This window comes from Periplaneta americana, chromosome 16 (assembly GCF_040183065.1).
Source record: "Periplaneta americana isolate PAMFEO1 chromosome 16, P.americana_PAMFEO1_priV1, whole genome shotgun sequence".
NCBI classification, from domain to species: Eukaryota; Metazoa; Arthropoda; class Insecta; order Blattodea; family Blattidae; genus Periplaneta; species Periplaneta americana.
The window spans coordinates 44,216,247-44,240,912 of NC_091132.1; the positions used below are offsets into that span (position 1 = coordinate 44,216,247).

At 34.5% G+C, this 24,666-nt stretch overlaps 1 protein-coding gene across 1 annotated transcript in view; it reads right to left on the bottom strand.

Moving 5' to 3' along the window:
- LOC138716162 (uncharacterized) overlaps positions 1-24,666 on the bottom strand; it is a 56,440-nt gene that overhangs the window by 11,194 nt on the left and 20,580 nt on the right. The window contains exon 2 of the mRNA XM_069848993.1: positions 1,712-1,816. Within this exon, the coding sequence (XP_069705094.1) occupies positions 1,712-1,816 (105 nt within the window). The remainder of the gene's footprint in view (positions 1-1,711; positions 1,817-24,666) is intronic.

Consider the following 24,666-nt stretch of genomic DNA (forward strand, 5'->3'; position numbering starts at 1 on the left):
GACTTTTGATTGGTGCTCGTGGAACTACGAGTATAACCTCGTGTTTCGCGAAGATGTATCACAAGTTGGGCATATCCAGTGATACCATTAAGCAGACTGACTTATCAGCGCTGAAGGGATCGATGGGCATTTTGATATATTCGTATTTATGTCTGTGTTATTTTGAGTTTGTTTATGTTAGGTATGATTTGTTTGTAAATAGACTTGTCTTGTATTTTGTATAGTAGTGACAAAAAAAACCGGACCGATCCTTGTAGCTGATTTCATAGCCTTGTTCACAGTGACAGCACGTTATACTGGTAACTAAGACTGTCCTGCCTGGGAAGGAAATTTATTTTTCTTCCTTATTCAAATTTATTCCCAATACTTTTCGATTGCAGCGATATTTTAGTAGTTATTAACTTATTATTCCCAGAACATGAATTTTACCAACTTATTTTCTAATGGATTTCGAAATGGGCTACGTCAGCAGTAGAAACTACAAAAATTTCAATAGATTACTCGCTATCTTGTGAATGCGGGCGTGGCATGCGCAGTGGCTCATTTCGGAGACTTTGATTATTCCGTCGCATCTGTCCGGTTTTTTTTTTTGGCCACTACTGTACACATTTTAAGCTACTACCAGGAGAAAAGACCGGAAATATCGATAGAAAATCGGGTGGCATTAAAAATCTGATGCTGGCTTATATATTTTTTTTCATTGTTGGCAATAATTTTTGTAATTTTGTCATCCTATTTCAAATTGTTATCAAACTAACTTTGTCATTTGGCTGCCTTGAAATGAAGGCAGCAATATAAAAAAATAATAAAATCGTATTCTCAAATTTTGTTGAGAAAAATAAAATGTTCTAGCTTTGCGAATTCGTATTAAATTTACTCACTGTTATTATGAATGACGAAGATTTTTTAGAGTCATCCTATTTTCTCGTACTGTAAATTACTTTAGAGTTCGTCTGTACAATTTCAGATTTTCTATATAAAAATTTGAAGTAACTAATTCAGTTACGATCAATAAATCCCATGCTAATATAATTATGCTATATCGTCGTCGTCGTCACCACCATCATCATCATCATCATCATCATCATCATCATCATCCTGAAAAGTCAAGCTATAGCGAAATGTCCATAAAATGTGAAATGTTACACCTTCACTCGCAATTTGACTCGTTCTCATCCATATTAGTTGATTGCATTAACGTTCTCTGTGTATGTAGATTTCCTGTAGGCATTCTCATAACCTGTCCCCAGAACAGCTCCCCCTACAAATCACCAACTATTAATAGGAGCTTTTGTGTATCATTTGCTTCTGTCCTACTGTGGATTGTTATTTATTTATTTATTTATTTATTTATTTATTTATTTATTTATATTACTCGTATTTTTATGTGGTAGTGTAATGCAGATTTATGGTAATAATGCAATGATTTTTTGTTGCCCCTTTATATTGAATAATTATATTATTGCATATCTTGAATTGTGGTTTTATTTAAATAATTTATATTATATAATAATCTAATTTAAAAGTCAAATTGTCGAGCAAATACTAGACTACAAAAGTAAATTAACATTTTAAAACTTGAAAAATAAACGTTTCTTAAAATAAGAATAAGATCAATGTGTTATTTATTTATTTTTTTAATTATTTATTGTCGCTTTAACTTATAATAAAAGTCATATTGTGATAAGGTAAATAATGGAATTATTCTTACACGATGATCCATTTCGTGGTAACTCTCCCACTGAGCTTCTGAAAGTCTGCCGATAGATGGTGCGCTCTCAGAAACTCCCGCCAGAACGAGCAACACTGCTGACACCTGCCGTAAAGACAATGAACAATTCAGTGTAAAGGAATAAAAAACTGGAAAAGGTATAAATGTTTTGAGTTTTTCGTTATTTCCTTTTAAACAATTAAAAAAAATTCAGTCGTCACCATAACACCTTCAAAACTATAATACGGTATAAGCAATATCAATGATTTTATTTTCACATTTTATGACATAATGGTGGTAATGTTAGGTTTATGATAATGTTGTACAGTGCAACAGTTGATTTTACTTTACGTTGTGCACCATAGAATCCTGAAATTTTATTTCTGAATGTATTTGTTTATGAGTAAAAATTGATAAATCGTTTTTTTTAAATAACATTATATATCAGGAATATCGTGCTACAGTCATATTCTTAAGGCCGATATGTTATTTAATTGTGAACATTTATCCGCCACCACTTTTTCTTCGGAAACTGCAAAAAATAATGGACGTCATCAGAATATGTTAGGGCATATCCTCGAGAAACGCAGAAAACATGCTTGATGCCTTTTTTTTAGATTATCTTTAAAGACTTTTAATACATTCAAACTTGATAAATTTTAACTAAAATACTTCATTACGGGGTAAAAATTGCAACTAAACTCTTGTAGCAGACTAAATACGACCGTAGATTAATTGCTACAGAAATAATTGCTACTATAATCTTCAGTTCTTTAAAATGTTCATAGAAATTCGGATCTTTCAATCATTCACCTAAAGGCGATACAGAGTTCATTTTGAAGCCCACATCTTCAGAGTTAGAAAATGTAGGGTGACAAATGTTACGTTTTATTCCTAGTCATACTAAATACTGTAATATGATTTGCACAGATATTAATCCTACAAATAAAACAATAACAGTAAGAATAGGACGTGGAAGGGAAAACGTGTAATTAACATTACAAGTAATAATATAGAAAATTTAAAAAACATACAATCAAAATATAACTCGCTGAAAAAAATGTTATAATTTAGCAATTTAAGAAAAATGTCTACTCAAAAGATAAGTGCATGGAAACGACTAACAATCATAAGGAAACTACAAAAACAGTAAAATGTTCTAACAATAACTATTCTATTACGAAAATAATATTAATAATTGTAAAAAAGGAACAGAAATGGTCTCGGTTAAAACTGACTAAATGCAACTTGAATCTAATTTTTAATGGGTTAATTGCACATCCATAATAATGTTTAATTATGTATAAAATAACAGAAAAAGAAATAACATCAAACAGAAATGAAAAAGAAATGAATACCTTGACCCAAACTTCATTGAACTTTTCCTTAGTTCGGGTATATTTACTGTCCGTCTCTGCGTTGTGAAAACTTGCAATGGTGAAAGTGTTCTCTCTCTCTCTCTCTCGTACGGAGGAGGGGCCCGAAGCGTTGCACTGCAGCCTGAGGCTTAATGTTATACCCGCCTTTTCCTATACTTCCCTCCTTCTACCTTCCCTTCCCCTTTGCTGCGTTTTGCGGTCTGCGTTTTATGAGATCATTGTCGACCACTGTAAGAGAATCTACTACTACTACTACTACTACTACTACTACTACTACTACTACTACTCCTGCTACTACTACTACTACTACTACTACTACTACTACTACTACTCCTGCTACTACTACTACTACTACTACTACTACTACTCCTGCTACTACTACTACTACTACTACTACTACTACTACTACTACTACTACTACTACTACTACTCCTGCTACTACTACTACTACTACTACTACTACTACTACTCCTGCTACTACTACTACTACTACTACTACTACTACTACTCCTGCTACTACTACTACTACTACTACTACTACTACTACTCCTGCTACTACTACTACTACTACTACTACTACTACTACTCCTGCTACTACTACTACTACTACTACTACTACTCCTGCTACTACTACTACTACTACTACTCCTGCTACTACTACTACTACTACTACTACTACTACTACTACTACTCCTGCTACTACTACTACTACTACTACTACTACTACTACTCCTGCTACTACTACTACTACTACTACTACTACTACTCCTGCTACTACTACTACTACTACTACTACTACTCCTGCTACTACTACTACTACTACTACTCCTGCTACTACTACTACTACTACTACTACTACTACTACTACTACTCCTGCTACTACTACCACTACCACTATTACCACAAGTGGCGCCAACTTTTGAAAAAATTGGTTGGGCTCAAAACACTTGAGTTATAAGTTCACATAAAAAAATATCGTAAATCCTCCCTTCCATGTAATGATATACATTTTCATAATATTGATATGACTAAGGATAGTATATATATATATATATATATATATATATATATATATATATATATATATATATAGTAGAATGCTAAAAATAACAAAATGGAGATCTGAGAACAATTTTGAAGTGTACTTATGGTTGCCAACTCTCCCGAATTTCCCGGGATCTCCCGTATTTTTCTCTAATTTTTAACAATCTCCCGGTTCCCGTATTATTTTTCTCTTCGAACAATTTTCTTCCTTATTTTTGCGTAATGTAATTTTTTTATTCTAAACATTTGATTTTGGCCGTGAATGATTTATATGATGAATTTTATTGTTCAAGATATGCATTAAAACATGCAGTGTTTATAGAAAGTAATGCTTGCCAGAAATGGGTTTAGTGCTCAAATCAAACAATGTTAATTTTACGAATTTTGAAAAAGTGAGTAGTTTTGTTTTAGCTGCAGTGTAAGCCTTCTGGTCTCTCCTCTGTACAAGAGAGAAAAAAATGCACATACAAAGATGGTATTTCATCTCATGAACAATAATTGTGCAGATGTTCGAAACATGAGCACGACACATTTAACAAATCAGAGCTCAAAACTGCAGTCTACTTCAATTATTACGCGAGAAAAAACCTGCCTTAAAATACTCTTAATTTAAGCCTAAATGCCGAAGTGTAGAATATTATTATTATTATTATTATTATTATTATTATTATTATTATTTTTATTATTATTATTATTATTATTATTATTTTTATTATTATTATTATTAATTTTATTTTTTATTAAATGTGTTTATTATCAATTGACATTATTGAGTGTAATTATTTACCACTGCCACCGAGTACATACCCATTTGCAGTGTGAATAAATACATACATACATACACACATACATACATACATACATACATACATACATACATACATACATACATACACACACACATACATACATACATACATACATACATACATACATACATACATACATACATACATACATACATACATACATACATACATACATAGTTGTTTTTTAGTAACTGAACTGAATAATTTGTCTATTTTCTATGTGAAATTTTGTCGATTCCTTAGTCTCCCGTATTTTCTTTAAAAAAAGGTTGGCAACCCTAAATGTAGGCTTCCTGTATGTGGTTAGTATAGGCTGTATAGTGAGTTCCATTTAGCCTACTTGTAGGTAACATTTTTTAAATATTTTCTGTGAATATCAATTTCAACCATCAAATAAAAATTCCTTTCCCATAGTAGTAACTATAAACAAAAAATCTCCGCAATATTTTGTGCGTAGCTGTTCTGCATAATTAGTCAATTATAGCAATTAAATAGAACGTTATAATTAGGTACCGTATGTTAACATTTTTTTAACTTGACTTCTTTCGAAAATAAAAATATATACGTGGTCTCTCCATTATGTAGCACGGTGTGTCGCAAATGTTTCTCCTGACTACACATCGCCTACAAACTTGTCACAAAAATCTTCAAAGTCCAACTTTCAACACTGTTCTTACATGGTACCCTATTAGTGGTAGGAGAGATGAATGAAGTGCACACCAGCAATGCATCCTTACTCCTTTAAAAGGATCTGTTATTGATTTCAATAACCAATTCAGCACGTTTCACAACAGATAATAATAATAATAATGTTGTGAAACTTTGACTCTCACTTTGAGAGAGGAACACAGATTAAGGGTGTTTGAGAATAAGGTGCTTAGGAAAATATTTGGGGCTAAGAGGGATGAAGTTACAGGAGAATGGAGAAAGTTACACAACACAGAGGTTCACGCGTTGTATTCTTCACCTGACATAATTAGGAACATTAAATCCAGAAGTTTGAGATGGACAGGGCATGTAGCACGTATGGGCGAATCCAGAAATGCATATAGAGTGTTAGTTGGGAGGCCGGCGGGAAATAGACCTTTGGGGAGGCCGAGACGTAGATGGGAAGATAATATTAAAATGGATTTGAGGGAGGTGGGGTATGATGATAGAGACTGGATTAATCTTGCTCAGGATAGGGATAAATGGCGGGCTTATGTGAGGGCGGCAATGAACCTCCGGGTTCCTTAAAAGTAAGTAATAATAATAATAATAATAATAATAATAATAATAATAATAATAATAATAATTTTTGGGTGAGCTCGGACCCCATTGGCCAATATAAGTTGGCGCCACTGACTACTGGACCTACTACTACTACTACTACTACTACTACTACTACTACTACTACTACTGCTGCTGCTGCTGCTGCTGCTGCTACTGCCAAGCGATTGACAACCAACTAAAATCCTTGGAATGTGCTTCATAGCAATGGGTCAAAGACTGCTTTAGAGGAAAGTGTCAATGTCAAGGCATTGAATGTACTTGCGATGATATATTATGTGAATATAATAAAGATTCCTTCGCCTGCCAGTCATGTTAAAAATAAATTAGTAATGTTACAAGCTGACAGAAACATGGATGGCAATCAAGTGTCTTCTCATAACGGTCGTGAAAATGGCGGTTCTGCGGAGACCAATGCCCCGCCGCGAGATGATGTGCCGTGTGCCCTGCTGGGAGCAACACTCCCGGTCGAGAGAGCTAGCCCACGCAGCTTCTTTTACTTTATTAATTGCATGCAATTCATTTCCAAATTTGACCCGAGTCGGAATCCACAGTAAGACATTACACATCGCGCCCGAGTGCTAAAATGAACTAAGGTTTCTGTATATTTGTGTTGAAATTCCATCTTTACAAAGTAGGGTTGCCAACTCTGATAAATAAAATTACCGGGCATTTTACACACACAAGTTTGGAAATAAAATATTTTCTATATCAATAATAGTACATTATGCAACGAGCCTATAATGGTAGTAATTAAGACGCAAGTATGATTGTTTATGAAACGAGCGCAAGCGAGTTTCATAATTTTCATACGAGGATTTTAATTACCATTATAGGCAAGTTTCATACGACTTTACATGCTCGACCATATTTCTAACTTGAAAGTATTGAAAATTAGGTCTTTTTATGGTTATGTGCGAACTGACCTGAATTGTGAGATGTGCGCAGACGCAAAAGTATTGATTTTTTCCGAGGCCGAATGTCATTGACCTTAGCACAGAATAAGAATGAACATTAGTCTGATATAACCTGGAAATTGATTTAGAATTGAAAAACGAGATGAGAAATTGAATTTACTTGAATATTATTTACAATTAACGCTAATTATTATAGTAACAGAACATAAACTTCTGCGACAGTATTGGATTTCCAGCCTCCGTGACTTTCCGCTAATTGTCTGTCGATTGCATATCGGAGAATAATCGATATAACGGTACAAAGCTGACTTGTCATTGACTGAAGACCTGTACTTTAATGAGTAGGTGTACTTTAATGACTTGCATTAAAGGACTGCTACCAGGTATATAATTACTACATTTCGGCATGGTCGAGCATAAAAATAATAATAACTATAATTGCAATTATAGACATTAACACTGATTATTATTAACACAGATATAATAATCAATAATATAGAAATTATAATTCACGAAAATATTTATAATAAACAAAATGAAATAATAAATTCATTAATAAAACTGTGTAATCAACCAACAAATCTAATCACAAATGAATAGGCCTATATATAATGTACTAAATACAGAACCTGCTATATGATTTGAGTAGGGTTCCCACCGTTTTTAGCTAATGCGTCCCGTTGTCCCAAGAAAAGTCTTCAGGACAGCTTTCCGTCGCGTATTTTAGAATTCTAAACTGAGAAAAAATGTAAAAGTTACAATGTCTGTTCCATATTACAAATTACAAACATCGCACTTCATCATTGCAGGTGACTGTAGATGGACTATTATGAAACAATATTATTGTGAGTTATTAATTTCTCAAGGCGAGTGATGGCAATAACAAACGTTTAGATGAAGTCTGGGAGGATCGTTTTAAAAGTACTGAAGGAGAACTCTCAAATTTGAAAAGGGTAGTGGAGTTCATTATGTATATCCCTGGAACAAATGCGTGTGTGGAAAGATTATTTTCTCGCATAAGCGCTCTATGGACTGATGAGAAAAATAAATTGTCTGTAAAAACACTAAAATCAATGCTTGTTGTAAAATCATTCTTCAGTGAGGATTGTGTTGCTTTTCATGACACTATTATTCAAAATAAACAGTTATTGTTAAGTGGAATTCATTCTTCAGGGAAAAACTTTGCAAGGCCATGACTAATGTATTTTGTAGCTATTTCTGTAATAACATATTAAAAAACAATTTCAAGGCAACTTACATAAAGAAGTTATAACTTAACGCAAATATGCTCCCTAACAATTTTGTTTACTATTTTTTACTTACCCTTAGTAAAGTGTTTGTATAGTAAACCACACTTTGAAAGATTGGCATATTTGATTGCGCATACTAAACTTACTTAGTGATAACTGATAAGTGTCCCGTATTTTTTTCCAATATGTCTGGGAAACCTAGATATGAGCAAAATAATAACAGGCCTAATAATAATAATAATAATAATAATAATAATAATAATAATAATAATAATAATAATAATAATAATAATAATAATAAATAGAGAAACAATCTTGCTTCAGTGTTCAAAAATGCACTTTTTAATTTTGTATTTACAGCTTGATACCATACCCTTAAGAACTTGTTTTTCTTTTCCTATAAAGCGATACAATTTTTACACAACTAAATTTAAGATTTTCCCAAGTACACAATTCATCTTTTACTATTTTCACAGCTAAACGATTCCTCTATTATTCCACAAGGTATTCATGATACTGAATGCACGCTTCACACACAAAAAAAATTGCTTGCAGGAATAGCAAACACGTGTTGAATTACCATTCTTATTTGTAGAGATTTCTCTGAGGCATCCCTATCCTGAAAATATTTACACTATTTTATAAAACTTGTCACATGTGCTTCTTTCACAAAGAAAGAATCCGCGACATTTAACAAGCATAGTTCATCAAAGAGCATATCTTCATTTAGTTGCAACCTTAGTTTTTGTTTAATATTTAAAATTTATTTGTCTATGCTTAAAATTTCTTCCACTTTTGATGTACAACATCAAGTATTTAGACTGAAGAATTTCCTACTTAAAAATTCCCATATTATCTTCAGCTGTTCTGAATTCACGGTTAAAATGTCCCACGAAATAGAGAAAAATCGTTTTAGCATATATGATAAAAGCTGTTCTCACAAGTTCTCACACTCATTTAATAAAATTACCGAGCACAAATAGGGCCAGTAAGAGGTTGATACCGGTCACCGGTTTAATGTTGAGATCCTCCAAATTTCCGGCCGTACTAGTGAAGTAGCGGCTAGTTGGCAACACTATTACAAAGTAATTCTAATGAAACATTATTATTCCTAAATAATTAATTACAAACTGCCCTCCATTGAGGGTAGCCCTTACGGACTCAGTATATCCTCAAAAAAATAAATAGGCTATAGACTACATATGCAAGCATGCGTAGATAATTAAATTTAAAAAGAAGAAACAAAGAAAAGAGCATGAAAAATTATAATTGCTATTAATGTGGCACCAGCGAATAGGGATTATAAAGAATGGACACTTCGCGTCGGTACCTTTGATGTAGCCGGACTGATTTCAATGACCTTCAAACCAGTTTGAGCGTGAGATTCTGCTTCCTCTCTAGAGTTGGCGCTGACATCACACCAGTTAGCAGTCGATACAGCGGAAATATAACACACATAATTAATACATCTAGGTACATTATGTACTCAAAATAAATTGGATCCATAAAATATTAAATCCGTCATTAACTGTAATGTCTAGACTTTAGAGTTCCTTTATAATGAGAGTTGAGACGTTGACCCCAACAACAATTAAAATATGTAATGATTTGATAGCACTGAAAATGGAAAAACAAAACTCTTATGAGAAGTAAAACCATATACCTATATTATATTGCATACAAATATTAAACGAATTTGATACATAATTTTATAATGTATTATATTATTGTATAATATAAAAAAATATTATTACAACTAGTTCGTCACTGAGAAATAAGGAAAAGCTGTTAACTTGAATTTATTTGAAGCAAAGCGTTACTGGATTATGCAATAAGGTAGGCGATGTTTGAATCCTGTGTCTCAAGTCTATTCTCAATTATTATCTTAGCCTATGCTAAATTACACTAACCTCTAGCGCTTGAAAGTAGAACTAAACACAGGAAAATTCGCTCAGTGTCCATTCTTTATAATCCCTATTCGCTGGGGCACCATGTGATTAATCAGAATTTGACAGGATTTTTTAAACACAATTATCACAATGTCATCCCTCAGAGATGTTGGCAGAGCAGATTTCCATCGAAATTCTTCGAAAAAAGCTGGTATAGTCCCTCGAGCACCTATGAGCAAGCCGAATACCTCAACGTGAATTAAGACATATTTCAGCTTGAAATAGTTGACTGTAGGCTCATAGATTGATTTCTTCTCATGGTGGACCTCGGCTGACTGATGATATCCTACTTCAAAATGTATCGTAGGGTCCACAATGATGCCCCGTTTAGTGTCAGCATTGTACGCTAAAATATCGACTCGTCTCGTTGACCCATTTTCAGCTATACAAGAGATTTCTTCTTCTTCTTCTTCTTCTTCTTCTTCTTCTTCTTCTTCTTCTTCTTCTTCTTCTTCTTCAGAGACTAGCCAGCTGGCTAGTCTCTGAAATTGAGACAACTCATCCTGCCTAAGGGTTTTCCGTGGTTTTCCTAAGGCGCTAAGACAAATGTCGGGATGAGCCCTAAAAGAAATGGGCCACGGATCTGCATTCACATTCCCATGACCCCTTAATTATTCTAAATTAATTAATAATTACATCTATCATAAATCAATAAGTCAATCGATCTATTACTTAAAAGCCAAATTGGCTAGTCTCTTATATTGAGACAACTCATCCTGCCTAAGGTATTTCCATGGTTTTCCTAAGGCATTAAGACAAATGTCGGGATGAGCCCTAAAAGAAATGGGCCACGGACCTATATGCCCTTCCCCTATATACCCTTCTAACAAACGACTTAATGCCCTAGTTCAGAGTTTATAAAATTACTAAATACATGTGCAAGGTCACTCATGTAGTCGCAATGCTAAAGGACAGGGAACCTTCCAAATTGCAGATTCAGAATTCACGACGTCTCTCCTGGCGGTCTTCACTTGCCTTGTCATCGAACAACAGACGACAGAGTCTTCTCGACTCCTCCAGCACTGCGAAGTGATACCGTTCATTTCAATGTGCAGATTTACACCAGCCTCCTCGTCCCGTCCCGTGATCACTTGATCACATTTCCGTCCCCCTCGCGTATGTGGTACCTAAGAGGTTACGTCCATTTTCGGTTTTCCCTTTCAAAATTTTCTAGAACTCCTTCAGTGGAGCAGCGTAACCCGGAGTGAGACTAGTGGCCAACAGGCTTGGAGCTCACATATTTAGTTTCGTATAGCCCCCAACCCCTTGCAAGGACGCGTTTGCGTACCTTTTAAATTTGTCCTCCCAATTCTCCTCTTTCGATTTTTCGATTTTCCTCTTCTTCTGTCGAGCCCTTATTTCTTAATGCGGCAGCAATTTTGGACCTTATAAGATGGTGTCTAGAGTTCCTCAAGAGCAATCCCTGTTCACAGAATCCCAAGACGTGTGCTAAAGTTTCGATCTCCGGGCAGCTATGCCTGCACCGGGTATCATGAAGAGATGATTCCCGAATTGACTATGCGAACAGTCTGTATACTATGTTACATTTGGCCATTGTTGGGACAGACTGATGGGCTGATGGAAAGATAAGTGGGAGACATTATGACTCTTGTTCAAGGCATAGGTACTTGAGATGAAATCCTAAACTAAGAGCGTGGCTTAGGTATGAGTTACTATAGCAACACTTCAAAGCTCTTGGCTCCTGTACGTCCACTCACGACCCACACGATGGCACTTCCCACTCACTCGCTGTGATATTATGTCTTTATGGCTACATAGATATCCCTCCAATAACCGACCGCCTTCTATTAGTGACTCACACTACATTAAACACGCAGCTACCAAATAAATGGACCGGTTTCGATTACGAACGAGGGTATTGGAGCTATAGCATACTCCTACAGCAACTGCGTATTTGTTCAAGTCTTGGATATCTGTAGCGTTGTCTGGTACCACGGAATGTTACTTGTTGGTAAAAACATCAAGGCTGTTAAGTGGATTGCAAATTTTGGTTTTGGCTACGCAGTCATTACAAATGCGGGATGCTAGAAGATATCGAAAGGAAAGAAGAGAAAGCAAGAAACAAATATTAATAGTAATAATAATAATAATAAAAATAATAATAATAATATAATGATAATTCATTCATTTAGTGTTCTGCTCAAGGGTAGGTCTTTCAGTGCAAACTTAGCTTTCTCCAGTCTTTCCTATTTTCTGCCTTTCTCTTTGTTTGCTCATATGATCCATGTATCTTAATGTCGTCTAACACCTGATATCTTTTTCTACCCCGAACTCTTCTCCCGTTCACCATTCCTTCCAGTGCATCCTTCAGTAGACAGTTTCTTCTCAGCCAGTGACCCAGCCAGTTCCTTTTCCTCTTCCTGATCAGTTTCAGCATCATTCTTTCTTCACCCACTCTTTCCAACACAGCTTTATTTCTTATTCTGTCTTCCCACTTCTCACGTTCCATTCTTCTCCATATCCATATTTCAAATGCTTCTATTCGCTTCTCTTCAGTTCGTCGTAATGTCCATGTTTCTGCCCCATACAATGACACATTCCATATAAAGAACTTCACTAGTCTCTTCCTTAGTTTTTTTTTCAGAGGTCCGCAGAAGATGCTCTCTTTTCTATTAAAAGCTTCCTTGGCCATTGCTATCTTCCTTTTGAGTTTTTAGTAGCAAATAATAATAATAATAATAATAATAATAATAATAATAATAATCATCATCATCATCATCATCTATACTAATAATAAAACTGTAACGTACAGATATTTTTGGTAATTTTGGCATTTACAAAAATAATTGGTGTTGGCATGTGCGAGTATAATGAACTGTCCTGAGACCAAAATCTCAGTTTTGAAATTTTTTATTGTTTGCCTGTATGTTTGTTATCATTTTTACGCGATAATTCCTGAACCGATTTCTATTTATTTATTTATTTATTTATTTATTTATTTGTTTATTTATTTATTTATTTACTCGTACCGTTTTTATTTATTTATTTACTGGTATTTATTTATTTACTAATGTTTATTTATTTATTTATTTATTTATTTATTTATTTATTTATTTATTTATTTATTCTGTTACAGTTAAGGTCAATGAGCCGTTTCTTTCATATCACCAGAAATAAAAATACAAGTAAATAGAAGCAAGGAACTAAAATTAAATTAAAATGAATTTACAACAGTAATAACACAATTTACAAAAGAAGTAAGACAGCTTAGTCAGAATTCTTATATTTATATACGCCTTCTCAGAAATGAGTTAATAATATACAACACAACTGAATTATTACGACTATTACACTTTTACTACGTCATACTACTTTTGACCAATAAAACGGTACGAAAGGGCGTCTTTCAACCAATCATGGCTGCTTGTCGCACAATTTTATCGCTTCCTTAGCATTTGTTCAATTTTATCGCTTCCCTAGCATTTGTTTGTTTTCATCACTACCCTAGCATTTGTTTCTTTGTTTGCCAACATTTCAAACTGCAAATTCTTTACGGTACTATAAAATATGCTTTGCGATCGTAATTTGTTTCCCGCACAGATAGCATACTGAAAATAGCGGCTCCGTTTAGACATTTTGGTGAAGTTAACATTAGTGAAATAGAATTTTAGTAAGCCAACTAATACCTATTTTATTGTATTAGAGTACGGTACTTTATTTCGTCTAATCTTTATATACTTTCTCTTGTTTTTATCACCTTCCTACCATTTGTTTCTTTGTTTGCCAACATTTAAAACCGCAAATTCTTTACGGTACTATAAAACATGATTTGTGATCGTCATTTGTTTACAGCATAGACAGTCAACTAAAAATGGCGGCTCCGTTCAAACGCTTTGGTGAAGCTAACATTAGTGAAATAGAATTTCAGTAAGTCAGTTAATATTTTATTGTATTAGAGTACTTTATTTCTTCTAATCTGTATATACTTTCTTCTAATCGTGTAATAGTCAATTAAATCTCACTCGAGTTTTGATTTTCTCTAGATATATCGAAACCTCTAGTGAGATTGCTGTTGATAATTAATTAAATGGAAATAAAAGCATATATCTAGCAACTTATTCAAACTCGAATTTATGGAATAAAACACTCCCTTACACGACTAAGGTGACAAGTTGATAGATAATGTTGAGAAACACTGTTTGGTAGACAAAGGCGACGAAAAGATAAGTGTTTAGCAGCTGTTCGAGAATAATAAACAAACGTTTATCAGTTACGTGCTGAACATGACTTAAGTTGACGAAAAAGACAATGAAAATGTGAACGATAATAGTAATATATGTTACAAGAGCGGTATGTTGACGTTTTCATGGTCGAGGAAAAGATTGAAAAAGCGAAACGTAGTTGAGCTTTTTTAATTTCCGAGAACATGAAAACAAACATACCGCTCGTGTATCGTACATTATTTTGTGCGAAGATCGTTTATTACATACCTGAAAGACGAATTTCTAATCAGTTGCAGTGAAATCTCCATCTTGGTTTCTTCGGAAACTTCGGAACACCAAAATATCTTTCTTCAACATTGTTGCTATAAAATGTTTTCTGTGTTTACTATACTCCAGCAGGCCGTGATATACGTCTGTCTTTTTTTCCCCAGTTTGTAAATGCGAACTTAAAACAAACGGTAAGGTTATGTAATGATTTATTTTTCATTTTAATATTTTAACAATATTATTTATATAACATATTGCAGTAATAACATCGGCATCTGGAATCTTGTTGATTTTTTCACGGCTTCCTTAATGTTACTTGTATCAGGAATGCAATAAGTTTCGTGGAGTAGTAGACTTTACTTAATTTTTGCAAATATTTAAAAACCATAATTAACATTGCAATTTAGGTGAAATTGCAGTGGTAAGTTTCCAATTTATAATTATTACTATGTTAAACGTCTCTAAAAATAATATGTTAAAAGCCTAAAGCAGTAAAATGAATGTCGCGTTTAAGCGATAAGAAGAGGGAAATTGTTATGTGTGTTACGTTGGGAATACTGAATGTGGTATTTCACACTTACCGCGTATTGGTTCTGTGCGGAAAACAAGCAAATACGCACGATCTCGCACAAAAGAAGATACAGGTGTCAAAATCAAATATGATATAATAGGAGAAGCGAACAAGGCGAAGAAAAATTTCAGTGATTTATTTTCAGTTTCCTTTACTATATCCATTTTTCTTCATCTAATACTTATTTTATTGTGTTTTGTATGGTGTTAATGGATCTTAACGTTCATTGCCCTGCATTTTAAATAATGGAATACAGTACTAGTGATATTTAAAAGTCGGAGAATGGATGTTCTGATCTCAAAGTGTTTATATTCAGTGTGTGAAAAGGAAATGTTATTATGAAGGATAATAGCTTCCAAACGTAGACTCATTCATGTATCTGTGCGCAGGATCTCTTGCGTGTGTAAGGCGATAACAAATGTGGATCTTCTCCCCATATCTTAATTTATCTCAGACTAGAGCCGCCGCCCCTCGCTTTCGAAGAAATTGATTTATAATGAAGCAAAAGGCAAAGCTCTCTTTTCTGCGTTTGAATATTCACGTCTCGTAGCAATGGCAAACTCTCAATACAGAAACATAACTCAACCGAGAGTAACTCCGATATGAACAACGCAGTAGACTACACTCTGCTAGAAGCGAAACTGATTTCAATCCTCACTATGAGAGTTAGGAGTGGACCATCTCTAAAATCATACAGTAAAACCACGGATTCTTAGACTCAATTCCCACACAGTAATGTATTTATGACAGAGGAAAAATAAAACTTGGATTTGAAATTTGAGATAAACTTTATGATTGCGTTTAACGTCTATCAGAGGTCTGCATCGGACGTTTTCGCTCGAGCGCCAAGTAGTTCATAGCATAATCCGATAGGTAGCGCACATACATGATGGGTAAAATTGTCACGAGCGATAAATCCTCGAACGGTATAAGCCGAGCGTTAGACATTCGTCCTTGTTACAGTGATGAACTGTGTAGGAACATCATAGATGTTTATCATTTCAAAACTTTGCAGTGTTTAACTACTGTCTCCATAGTACAACTACAAAACTTGCTTTAAAATGTAATATAAATGTTGTAGGTAAATGTTTTATTTTTTTCCACACAGGAGTGATTTTCTTTTTGCCACATCTGATAGATGTTATTGGATGTAAATGTAATTATTATAAACGGAGAACACAATCACCATAATGTAAGAACTGTATCAAGTTTTCTAGTAATAATAATAATAATAATAATAATCTCTAATAATTAGTGTATCAATCTTTGCGTCTGTAACAGTTGTGCAGCATGATTATTCGTTTTATTATATTTTCTGTGACGTTATCCCTGTACTAATACTGTTATTAATCTACTACTAAATCAATAATATTTTCTAAAACGTTTCTACATTGTCGCAGTATATATGCGGAACACTGTGTATGAACCTATCGTATTATATATGTGGTAAATCAAATATTGAATAATTATTAATTAGCAATAATAACTGTACATCGAAGTTTTTCATACTATTTTATTTATAACTTCATGTTCCTGTTTTGGTACTTCCCATTGACTGTTCCATTAAACGTTTGTCATAAACGCAGAAAATAAAGCCTTATTTTTACCGTGTGAGCAAAACATATGTGTATCTTATCTGTCGCCTTCTATACATGATAAGACATGTCGGTGAGATGACCTTGTACTGTGCTTCTATTTATTACGAGAGCGTATCACGACCGATCGTATCTCACTCGAGGGTGCGACACTCGACCGAGTTCAAGCGAGCGATTTAACTCCAATGCATCTCTCTGATGTCTATACAGGAAATAGGATAATTGAGTTAGGACAATTAAATACAATTTGTTGTAAGATTGAAGGGGAAGTTATATATTGGAATGAGCAATCTGACAGGTTACTGTTTAATTTTTTTTATCTTCGAAACTGCTCTACCAATAATGATCGAATTAAAAAAAAAGTTTATATGTGTCTTGTATAAGCCATTAATTTCATTCTAATCGAATGAATAGTTTAGCTAAATTAATGAGTTCTTTTAAACTGCGTTGTTATTTACGTAAGTTATAACATTAGTTTTTAATGTAACTTTTCTCAAATACTATAATACACAGAAGTGTGAATACATTTTCATGCATGTTAAGAGTAATATGTTACAATTTGAGGAACAGGGACTGTCATACCTCCATTGCCATTATATAAAAATTATTTGCAATATTCAACATTTCCAATCAAAAAAAAAGTTTTCAGAATTTATTTATCATGCAGTATGAAGAAGCCGTAAGTCGTATTAATATGATTGTTCATTACTTGGTTTAATAGAGTACAATAGGCATATATACCTGTTCATAGAACATCTCGTTATTTATCATCTTTTACAGTATCCACCTCGCGACAATGGAATTCCCTGTCACAAAGTATTAGGGGCTGCAAGACAATAAACACTTTTAAAAACAACTTAAAAGATAACCTTCTTAGCATTTCACTCCAATCATACTGACTTAAACTGTCACTGTGTACATTGTTACTCCTTCCTTTAAACATGCATCCTGATAGTGCTGTATTTTCAAAATTGTCTCATAATAATCTCTTTCTTTTATCTAGCATTATTTGAAATATATTAACATTCTATGTATTTTAGCTTAATTCTGCTACATAGTTTGTATTTCAGTGTTTAATTAATAGTTCATAGTATTTTGTTGTTTAATTCGTAAATAACTCTTGTATACATGTAGCACTTATCTAAATCAAATTGTTGAATTCTTTGTAAGTTGATACATATGTATGTATACTTTTTGCTGGTTGAGTGGAAGAGAAGGCCTTACGGCCTTAACTCTGCTAGCTAAAATAAATAATAATTATTATTTTATTAATAATAATAATATTATTATTATTATTATTATTATTATTATTATTATTATTATTATTATTATTATATTCAAAATTGGACTTGGGAAGTACCTGAACGCTTGTTTAACCTAATTCTTTTATATCTTAGCAGCATTAGATGGTCCGAAATCCCAGTGACTGCGTTCTTCGGTACCTCAAAGTTTATCACGGTTTCGTGTCACAATATAAATAACTGGTTTCATTACATGTAAAATAATCCTAAAATCCGTAGATGTTAATGATGACTGAAATCGCATATCAAATGCATCCTTTATTTGCCAATCTGTACATGGAATCGAATGTTTGCACTAACCTCCTTTATTGGTTGTTGAAGTCTCCATGCCCAGGCGTCATAACAAGGTCTGGACCGTGTTCAAACCGGTCAGAACAACAATGTCGATGAAGTAATAATTTACTTTTGCATGTACAGTTTTCCTACCAGACATACTTTCCAATACGTTTCTTATGATCTCGTTCTCAGTTTACAGAGGTGATCATATAAGCCCCTACACTGCAATTTGTTGTGCTGTCTGGCGAAGCCTGGCACTTTTTCAAAGAGCGATATCGGTGAAGTGATAGTGGATTTTATTAGTTAGAGATTGTATGGAATACATAAGTACGTTTGGAATATTTATCTCGACCACTACAAACCTGATGTTTACCAATCACCCGTCCTGTCTTAAGAATCAGGATATGGTCAGCTGATCCGAAGCTGCGTTCCAGCGTGGTTAGGCTTAGTCTACATTGTGGGGTTTTCTTTAGATTTTCCCCCCACCTATAAGGCCAGTATCAGCTAATGCGTTTTAAGAATCCGTGGTCTCACCTTGCCAAAATACCGCCTTCGTATCGCCAATTCTATTGACGCTAGGTAACTTTGGAGTTGATACTGTACATTCATTCATAGTGTTCTACCCAAGGGCTGGTCTTCCACTCCAAACCCAGCCTTCCTCTTTGTCTCCTCATATGATCCATATATCTTAATATCGACTATCATCTGATATCTTCTTCTGCCCCGAACTCTTCTCCCGTTCACCATTCCTTCCAGTGCATCCTTCAGAAGGTAGTTTCTTCTCAACCAGTGACCGAGCCAATTCATTTTCCTCTTTCTGATTAGTTTCAGCATCATTCTTTCTTCATCCACTCTTTCCAACACAGCCTCGTTTCTTACTCTGTTTCACACACTCCATCCTTCTCCATATCCACATTTCAAATGCTTCTATTCTCTTCTCTTCACTTCGCCGTAACATCCATGTTTCTGCCATATACAATGCTACACTCCACACAAAGCACTTCACTAGTCTCTTACTTAGTTCTTTTTCCAGAGGTCCGCAAAAGATGCTCCTTTTTCTATTAAGGTATATGTACACCTTTACATACAAAACATTTTATTTTGTATAATTTTGCTCTGTAAAATTTTTATACAATTGAGAATGGTACCAGAAAGAGAATGAAGTGCACAGATCCCTTTAAATTATGTCTAAATTGTTTTTAAAAATTATTTTGTTTATAATTTTGACATGCAATTTGAAACATGATAACTCATGCAGTTTTTAAGATAGAGCCACAGTTTTTTCACTGTTTTATAGCTAAAACTATTCTTTAGTGCCTGACATAGAGCTATTTTTTATTTTTATTTACATTAATTAAATATTAGCATATATGTAACTTACAATAATATTTTATGTTGCATAAATCATGTAAAAATCCATAGATAATTATTATTAACTATATTAATGTTATTTTACTCATTACCACGCACTGGGGGACATTTCAAGCTTCAAAATGACACCAATACATTCTTGGTATCACCATATTTGACTGAGATATCATGTTTGAAAGAATTAAATAATCTAAAATTACTATTTACAGGAAATGAGCCACAAACTTTCAGAGCCTAGAAGACTCCATCATCATATGTCACCCCTTAAGCAGCTTTATTCGGTCGAGTTTCAGCTTCTTTCTGCCTCTCAAATACCTCCGCCTTGTTTTAACTTCAGGTGTTGAATGTTTTTTTTTGGCATTTTTGTCCCTATTTCTATTGATGCAACAAATCCTGCGATGGTGTTTGTCCCAGGGTTTATGGCCATCCTCCTCAGAATTGTAATTTATACTTTTGGACTCTTATTAAAATGACGTACAACATCATTGACACACAAATTTACAGTTTCATGACTAACAGTGAAAGGTTATAAATTACTTCATTATGTAAAAAAGGTTTTTTCAGTCTAATGATCATGCCCAGATATCTATGCACCTATTTCGGGACTAGAAAGAAGTTTATTTTACAAGCAATGCTGGACGAGGGGATTGACTGCTACGAAGATCACTCCAAAAGTAATGCACTCCAAAAGTAGTTAAGTGACCGTGGCTGATGACGCAGCATTTTGGAAAATGGAACTTATCTGAAAAACCATAAGGCATAAATCGAAAATTCTTATATCAAATTAAAGGGGGAAAATTCTCTATTAGAAGAGTTATATTTTGAAATTTCTAATTTGTCATCATTTTTTGTGTTTTGTGGGTGTACATATACTTTAAAAGCTTCCTTTGCCATTGCTGTTCTCCTTTTGACTTCTTGGTAGCAGTTCATGTTACTGCTTATAGTACACCCGGAGTATTTGAAGCGAGTTGATACAGTCTTGTTAAATAATTGATTAATATCGAAAATTATAAGTCCCCATGAGGTCACCTTGCGCAAAGCATGATATAACGAGCGCCGACACACGTTCGTAAATGTAAGATATACTGCATAACGTACAAAATGTCCAGTAAAAAACTATTCAAATCTGTGCGCGATAGCTAATTTTCGAAAGGAATACGAGAATAAAAGTTGTCGGGACTCTTCAGTTTTGTTCCAATATATTTAGGGCTTGTTTCGCCTACAGATATTAAAATTTAACAAATTATTACACTAATTTAACAGTAACTTTAACAAAGGACTGTTATATGAACAGTTGTGAACAATTTTACATGTTAAAACTTTAACATAAATCATAAAACCTCGACTACAGCTAGTGTAAATAATGTTGTAGGTTTAGATATAAAATTGCTGTATTTAGACCTAAGTGTATATCGTCGTCGAAAGTGCTATAAGCATTGATTATTTGCAAAATCTACTCGTGGATAAATTTTTGCTGAAATACGATGGCTCCGAGTCTGAACACTCTGAGATGAAATCTGTATCACCTTGGTAATTTGAGGGCGCTGAGTCTCGTGGTGATGGTCTTTCCCGTGTCAAGTCAACCGTTTACCTGCAGCGCCGTCTAAATCTAAAAATTCAACGACGGTTTTGATTCGTTTTGAAGGGAAATACAATTGCGAAAATATTCTTAATGGACAGGAAATGAATGAATAATGAGGAAAGTGTAGGCTATACCATGTATTCCTAATTTTGTAGATATGGAATGTTAATAAAATAACCAAACCAATAGCAAAGTGAGCAATGCGATCAAGTTACAATGGCAAGGCTGCCCTTTGACATTCGTGCATTTCACATTCAAATGCTACTTCTATTACATTTCTGAATGAGACCTCTCCAGTTTCATAGCCAGCTGCTGTAGATACGTGCAGAATTGCAAAACACATGTTGTCTGACCTATTATTTTTTTAAGCACTGCTTTTCCCTTTTGTGAGAAGTTATCATGAAGAGAAACGGAAGTAGCACGTGGAAAACCAAATCCTACTACATCTACTTTCGGAACTATTATATTAGTCCCTCTTTAGAGGAGGGCATGGACTGGGACTGTTCTCGCACGCAGGCCGCTCGGGTTGGCCCACTGTACTACCCGGGATGGAATATTGTGCATTCCCTAAAGTTCCCCGCGCTACAGATCCCCCTGTGCGCCAGCTGGGAACTCCCCTAAGACTACATGATCCCTTAATCTTTCCACCTCACCGTGGTTCATCTACTACAGTCCCACGGGTTACCATGAGCCCATGAGTATAGCGCTACCACCAACAACGAATGACCACATATCCATGGAGCCTGCAGTCGATTTTACATCGGAGCAAGCCCGAAACCTAGGAAAGAAACGGAGGTGATGGTGAAAGAGGGAAGTATAATTATGATAGCGAATGAATGAATAAATGAATGAATCCGAGAGCCCTTCGATTGGTTGAGAGAAAACCTCGGAAGATTTTCATCACTATAACTGGTCCAACCAGAATTTGAACCCTGGCCCGCTCGTTCGCGATCAAACGTGCTAACCGTTAGGTCTACTCCAAAGCGGTGGGCACTTTCGGAACTAATCCAACATGGTAGCTATGTATAGTTAAAATTTCGACCCGGTGTTTATGCAGTTTGTAGAAACGTCAGTCTCCTGATAAGAAAACACTATCTACTGTAGTTACTACTATATTTTAGTGAGCATTTTGCTTTCCGTTTCACGTAATTTTCATGGACAAATAAGGAAATGACCGTCGCAGACAGCTTGTTTCCTTTTAGGAAAGCAGCCTTCTCCCATGACAGGTTGTCAGGGCAGACTGTATAAGATAGAATAAATTGTTTCCTACGTTTATGCACATATTACCGCATCAGCTCTCCCGACAAATAACTCCAACCCACGCGTCATGAAATTTAATACGCGAGGTTTGCTAACTTGGAGGTCTAGATATAGTTGATGTCTCGGACTTGCCATAGCTCAGTTAGTTAACTGCCGGTTCTCAACAAAGAAACTAAACTTGAAGCTGGTATAAATGTGGACAGTTTGAAGTGAAACTTTGTGCGGAGTGTGTGGAAGATTTCCTCTGAATACCTCTGCATTAACTTTTACTGTAAACTCACTATTGCTGATTCGAGAACAGCGGGTTCAAAAACTATCGAAAGCGATTAATTTTATTGGGCGATAAAATCGTCATGGCTTCTACCGGGAAGGAAATAGAGCTTTGGCTTCCATGTCGTAAATTTACGGCATGTAAAAGAACTCGGTTACAAATAGAGTTTGAGACAAAATTTGTCGGCGCTTTCTCATCGACATAGAATTTAGACGCCTCAAAATCTTTATAGTTGAAATTATTGTTAAATAAATTACCGTAGTTCCTCTAATGCCCAACGCCCTCTAGTAAGTTGCGCATCCCACTTTTGAAAGGCAAAAATAAATAATAAAATAAATGAATAAAAATAAAAAAATCTGACTGACTGACTGAATAGATAGATAGATAGATAGATAGATAGATAGATAGATAGATAGATAGATAGATAGATAGATGGATGGATGGATGGATGGATGGATGGATGGATGGATGGATGGATGGATGGATGGATGGATGGATGGATGGATGGATGGATGGATGGATGGATGGATGGATGGATGGATGGATGGATGGATGGATGGATGGATGGATGGATGGATGGATGGATGGATGGATAGATAGATAGATAGATAGATAGATAGATAGATAGATAGATAGATAGATAGATAGATAGATAGATAGATAGATAGATAGATAGATAGATAGATAGATAGATAGATAGATAGATAGATAGATAGATAGATAGATAGATAGATAGATAGATAGATAGAATTAAAAAATAAAACAAAAATATAGCAAACATAAATTTTACAAAAATAAAACGTTCTACAAATATATTCACGACAAATTCAACATAAATACAGTTCAATTAACAATAAATAAATAAATAAATAAATAAATTTTGGAACAGGACGCATTTCAAACCCATCGCATGCGCACGCACTACACACATATCAGTTGTCTTGCTTAATCGGTTATCCGATATACTGCACATTAATAGTATGCATCACGTTTTGCATGTTCCTCCACATCTTTGATAATTTCAAGTTTTTCGTTGCAATCTCATACCTTTAGTGCTACTCATTTTCAGAATTGAAAATATAAAACAAACAAACTGTAGGCTACACTTATTACACTTGAACTTGATTATGACTCATGTATTACTAATCCAAACGCCAGGTGGACAAAGGTGAAAATTTGCTTTTAATGGGTTGAGGGGAAAACCTCGGAAAAACCTCAACTTGTACCAGCCAGGATTTGAACCCGGGCCCGCTCGTTTCACGGCCAGGCATGTTAGCCGTTACTTCACAGCGGCGGACGTTTCGAAGTAGTAATAAAAGGGTGAAAAAGAAAGCCCACAACACATTTTCTTAAAGAGGATAAAAATGTCAATACAAATAAAAAAATGCGTCTGATGAGAAATTAGTAGAAGTACCTACATTTATTTTCATATGTAATCTTAAACTTTGGACAAGGAAAATAGTAATACGTTAGGTTCACAAATGATCTGCCGTGACGGTAGATTCTTGACGAAAAATACGTCGTTCCGGGACCCGTGGTGAATAAAAAAAAAAGTCAGAATTTCAAACGTTTACTGTAACAATGCTACGAGATAAAGGCGAATTCTAATTCTATTAGTAGTTAAGGCTATAATCCAACTTGTGTGATTACGCCAATGACA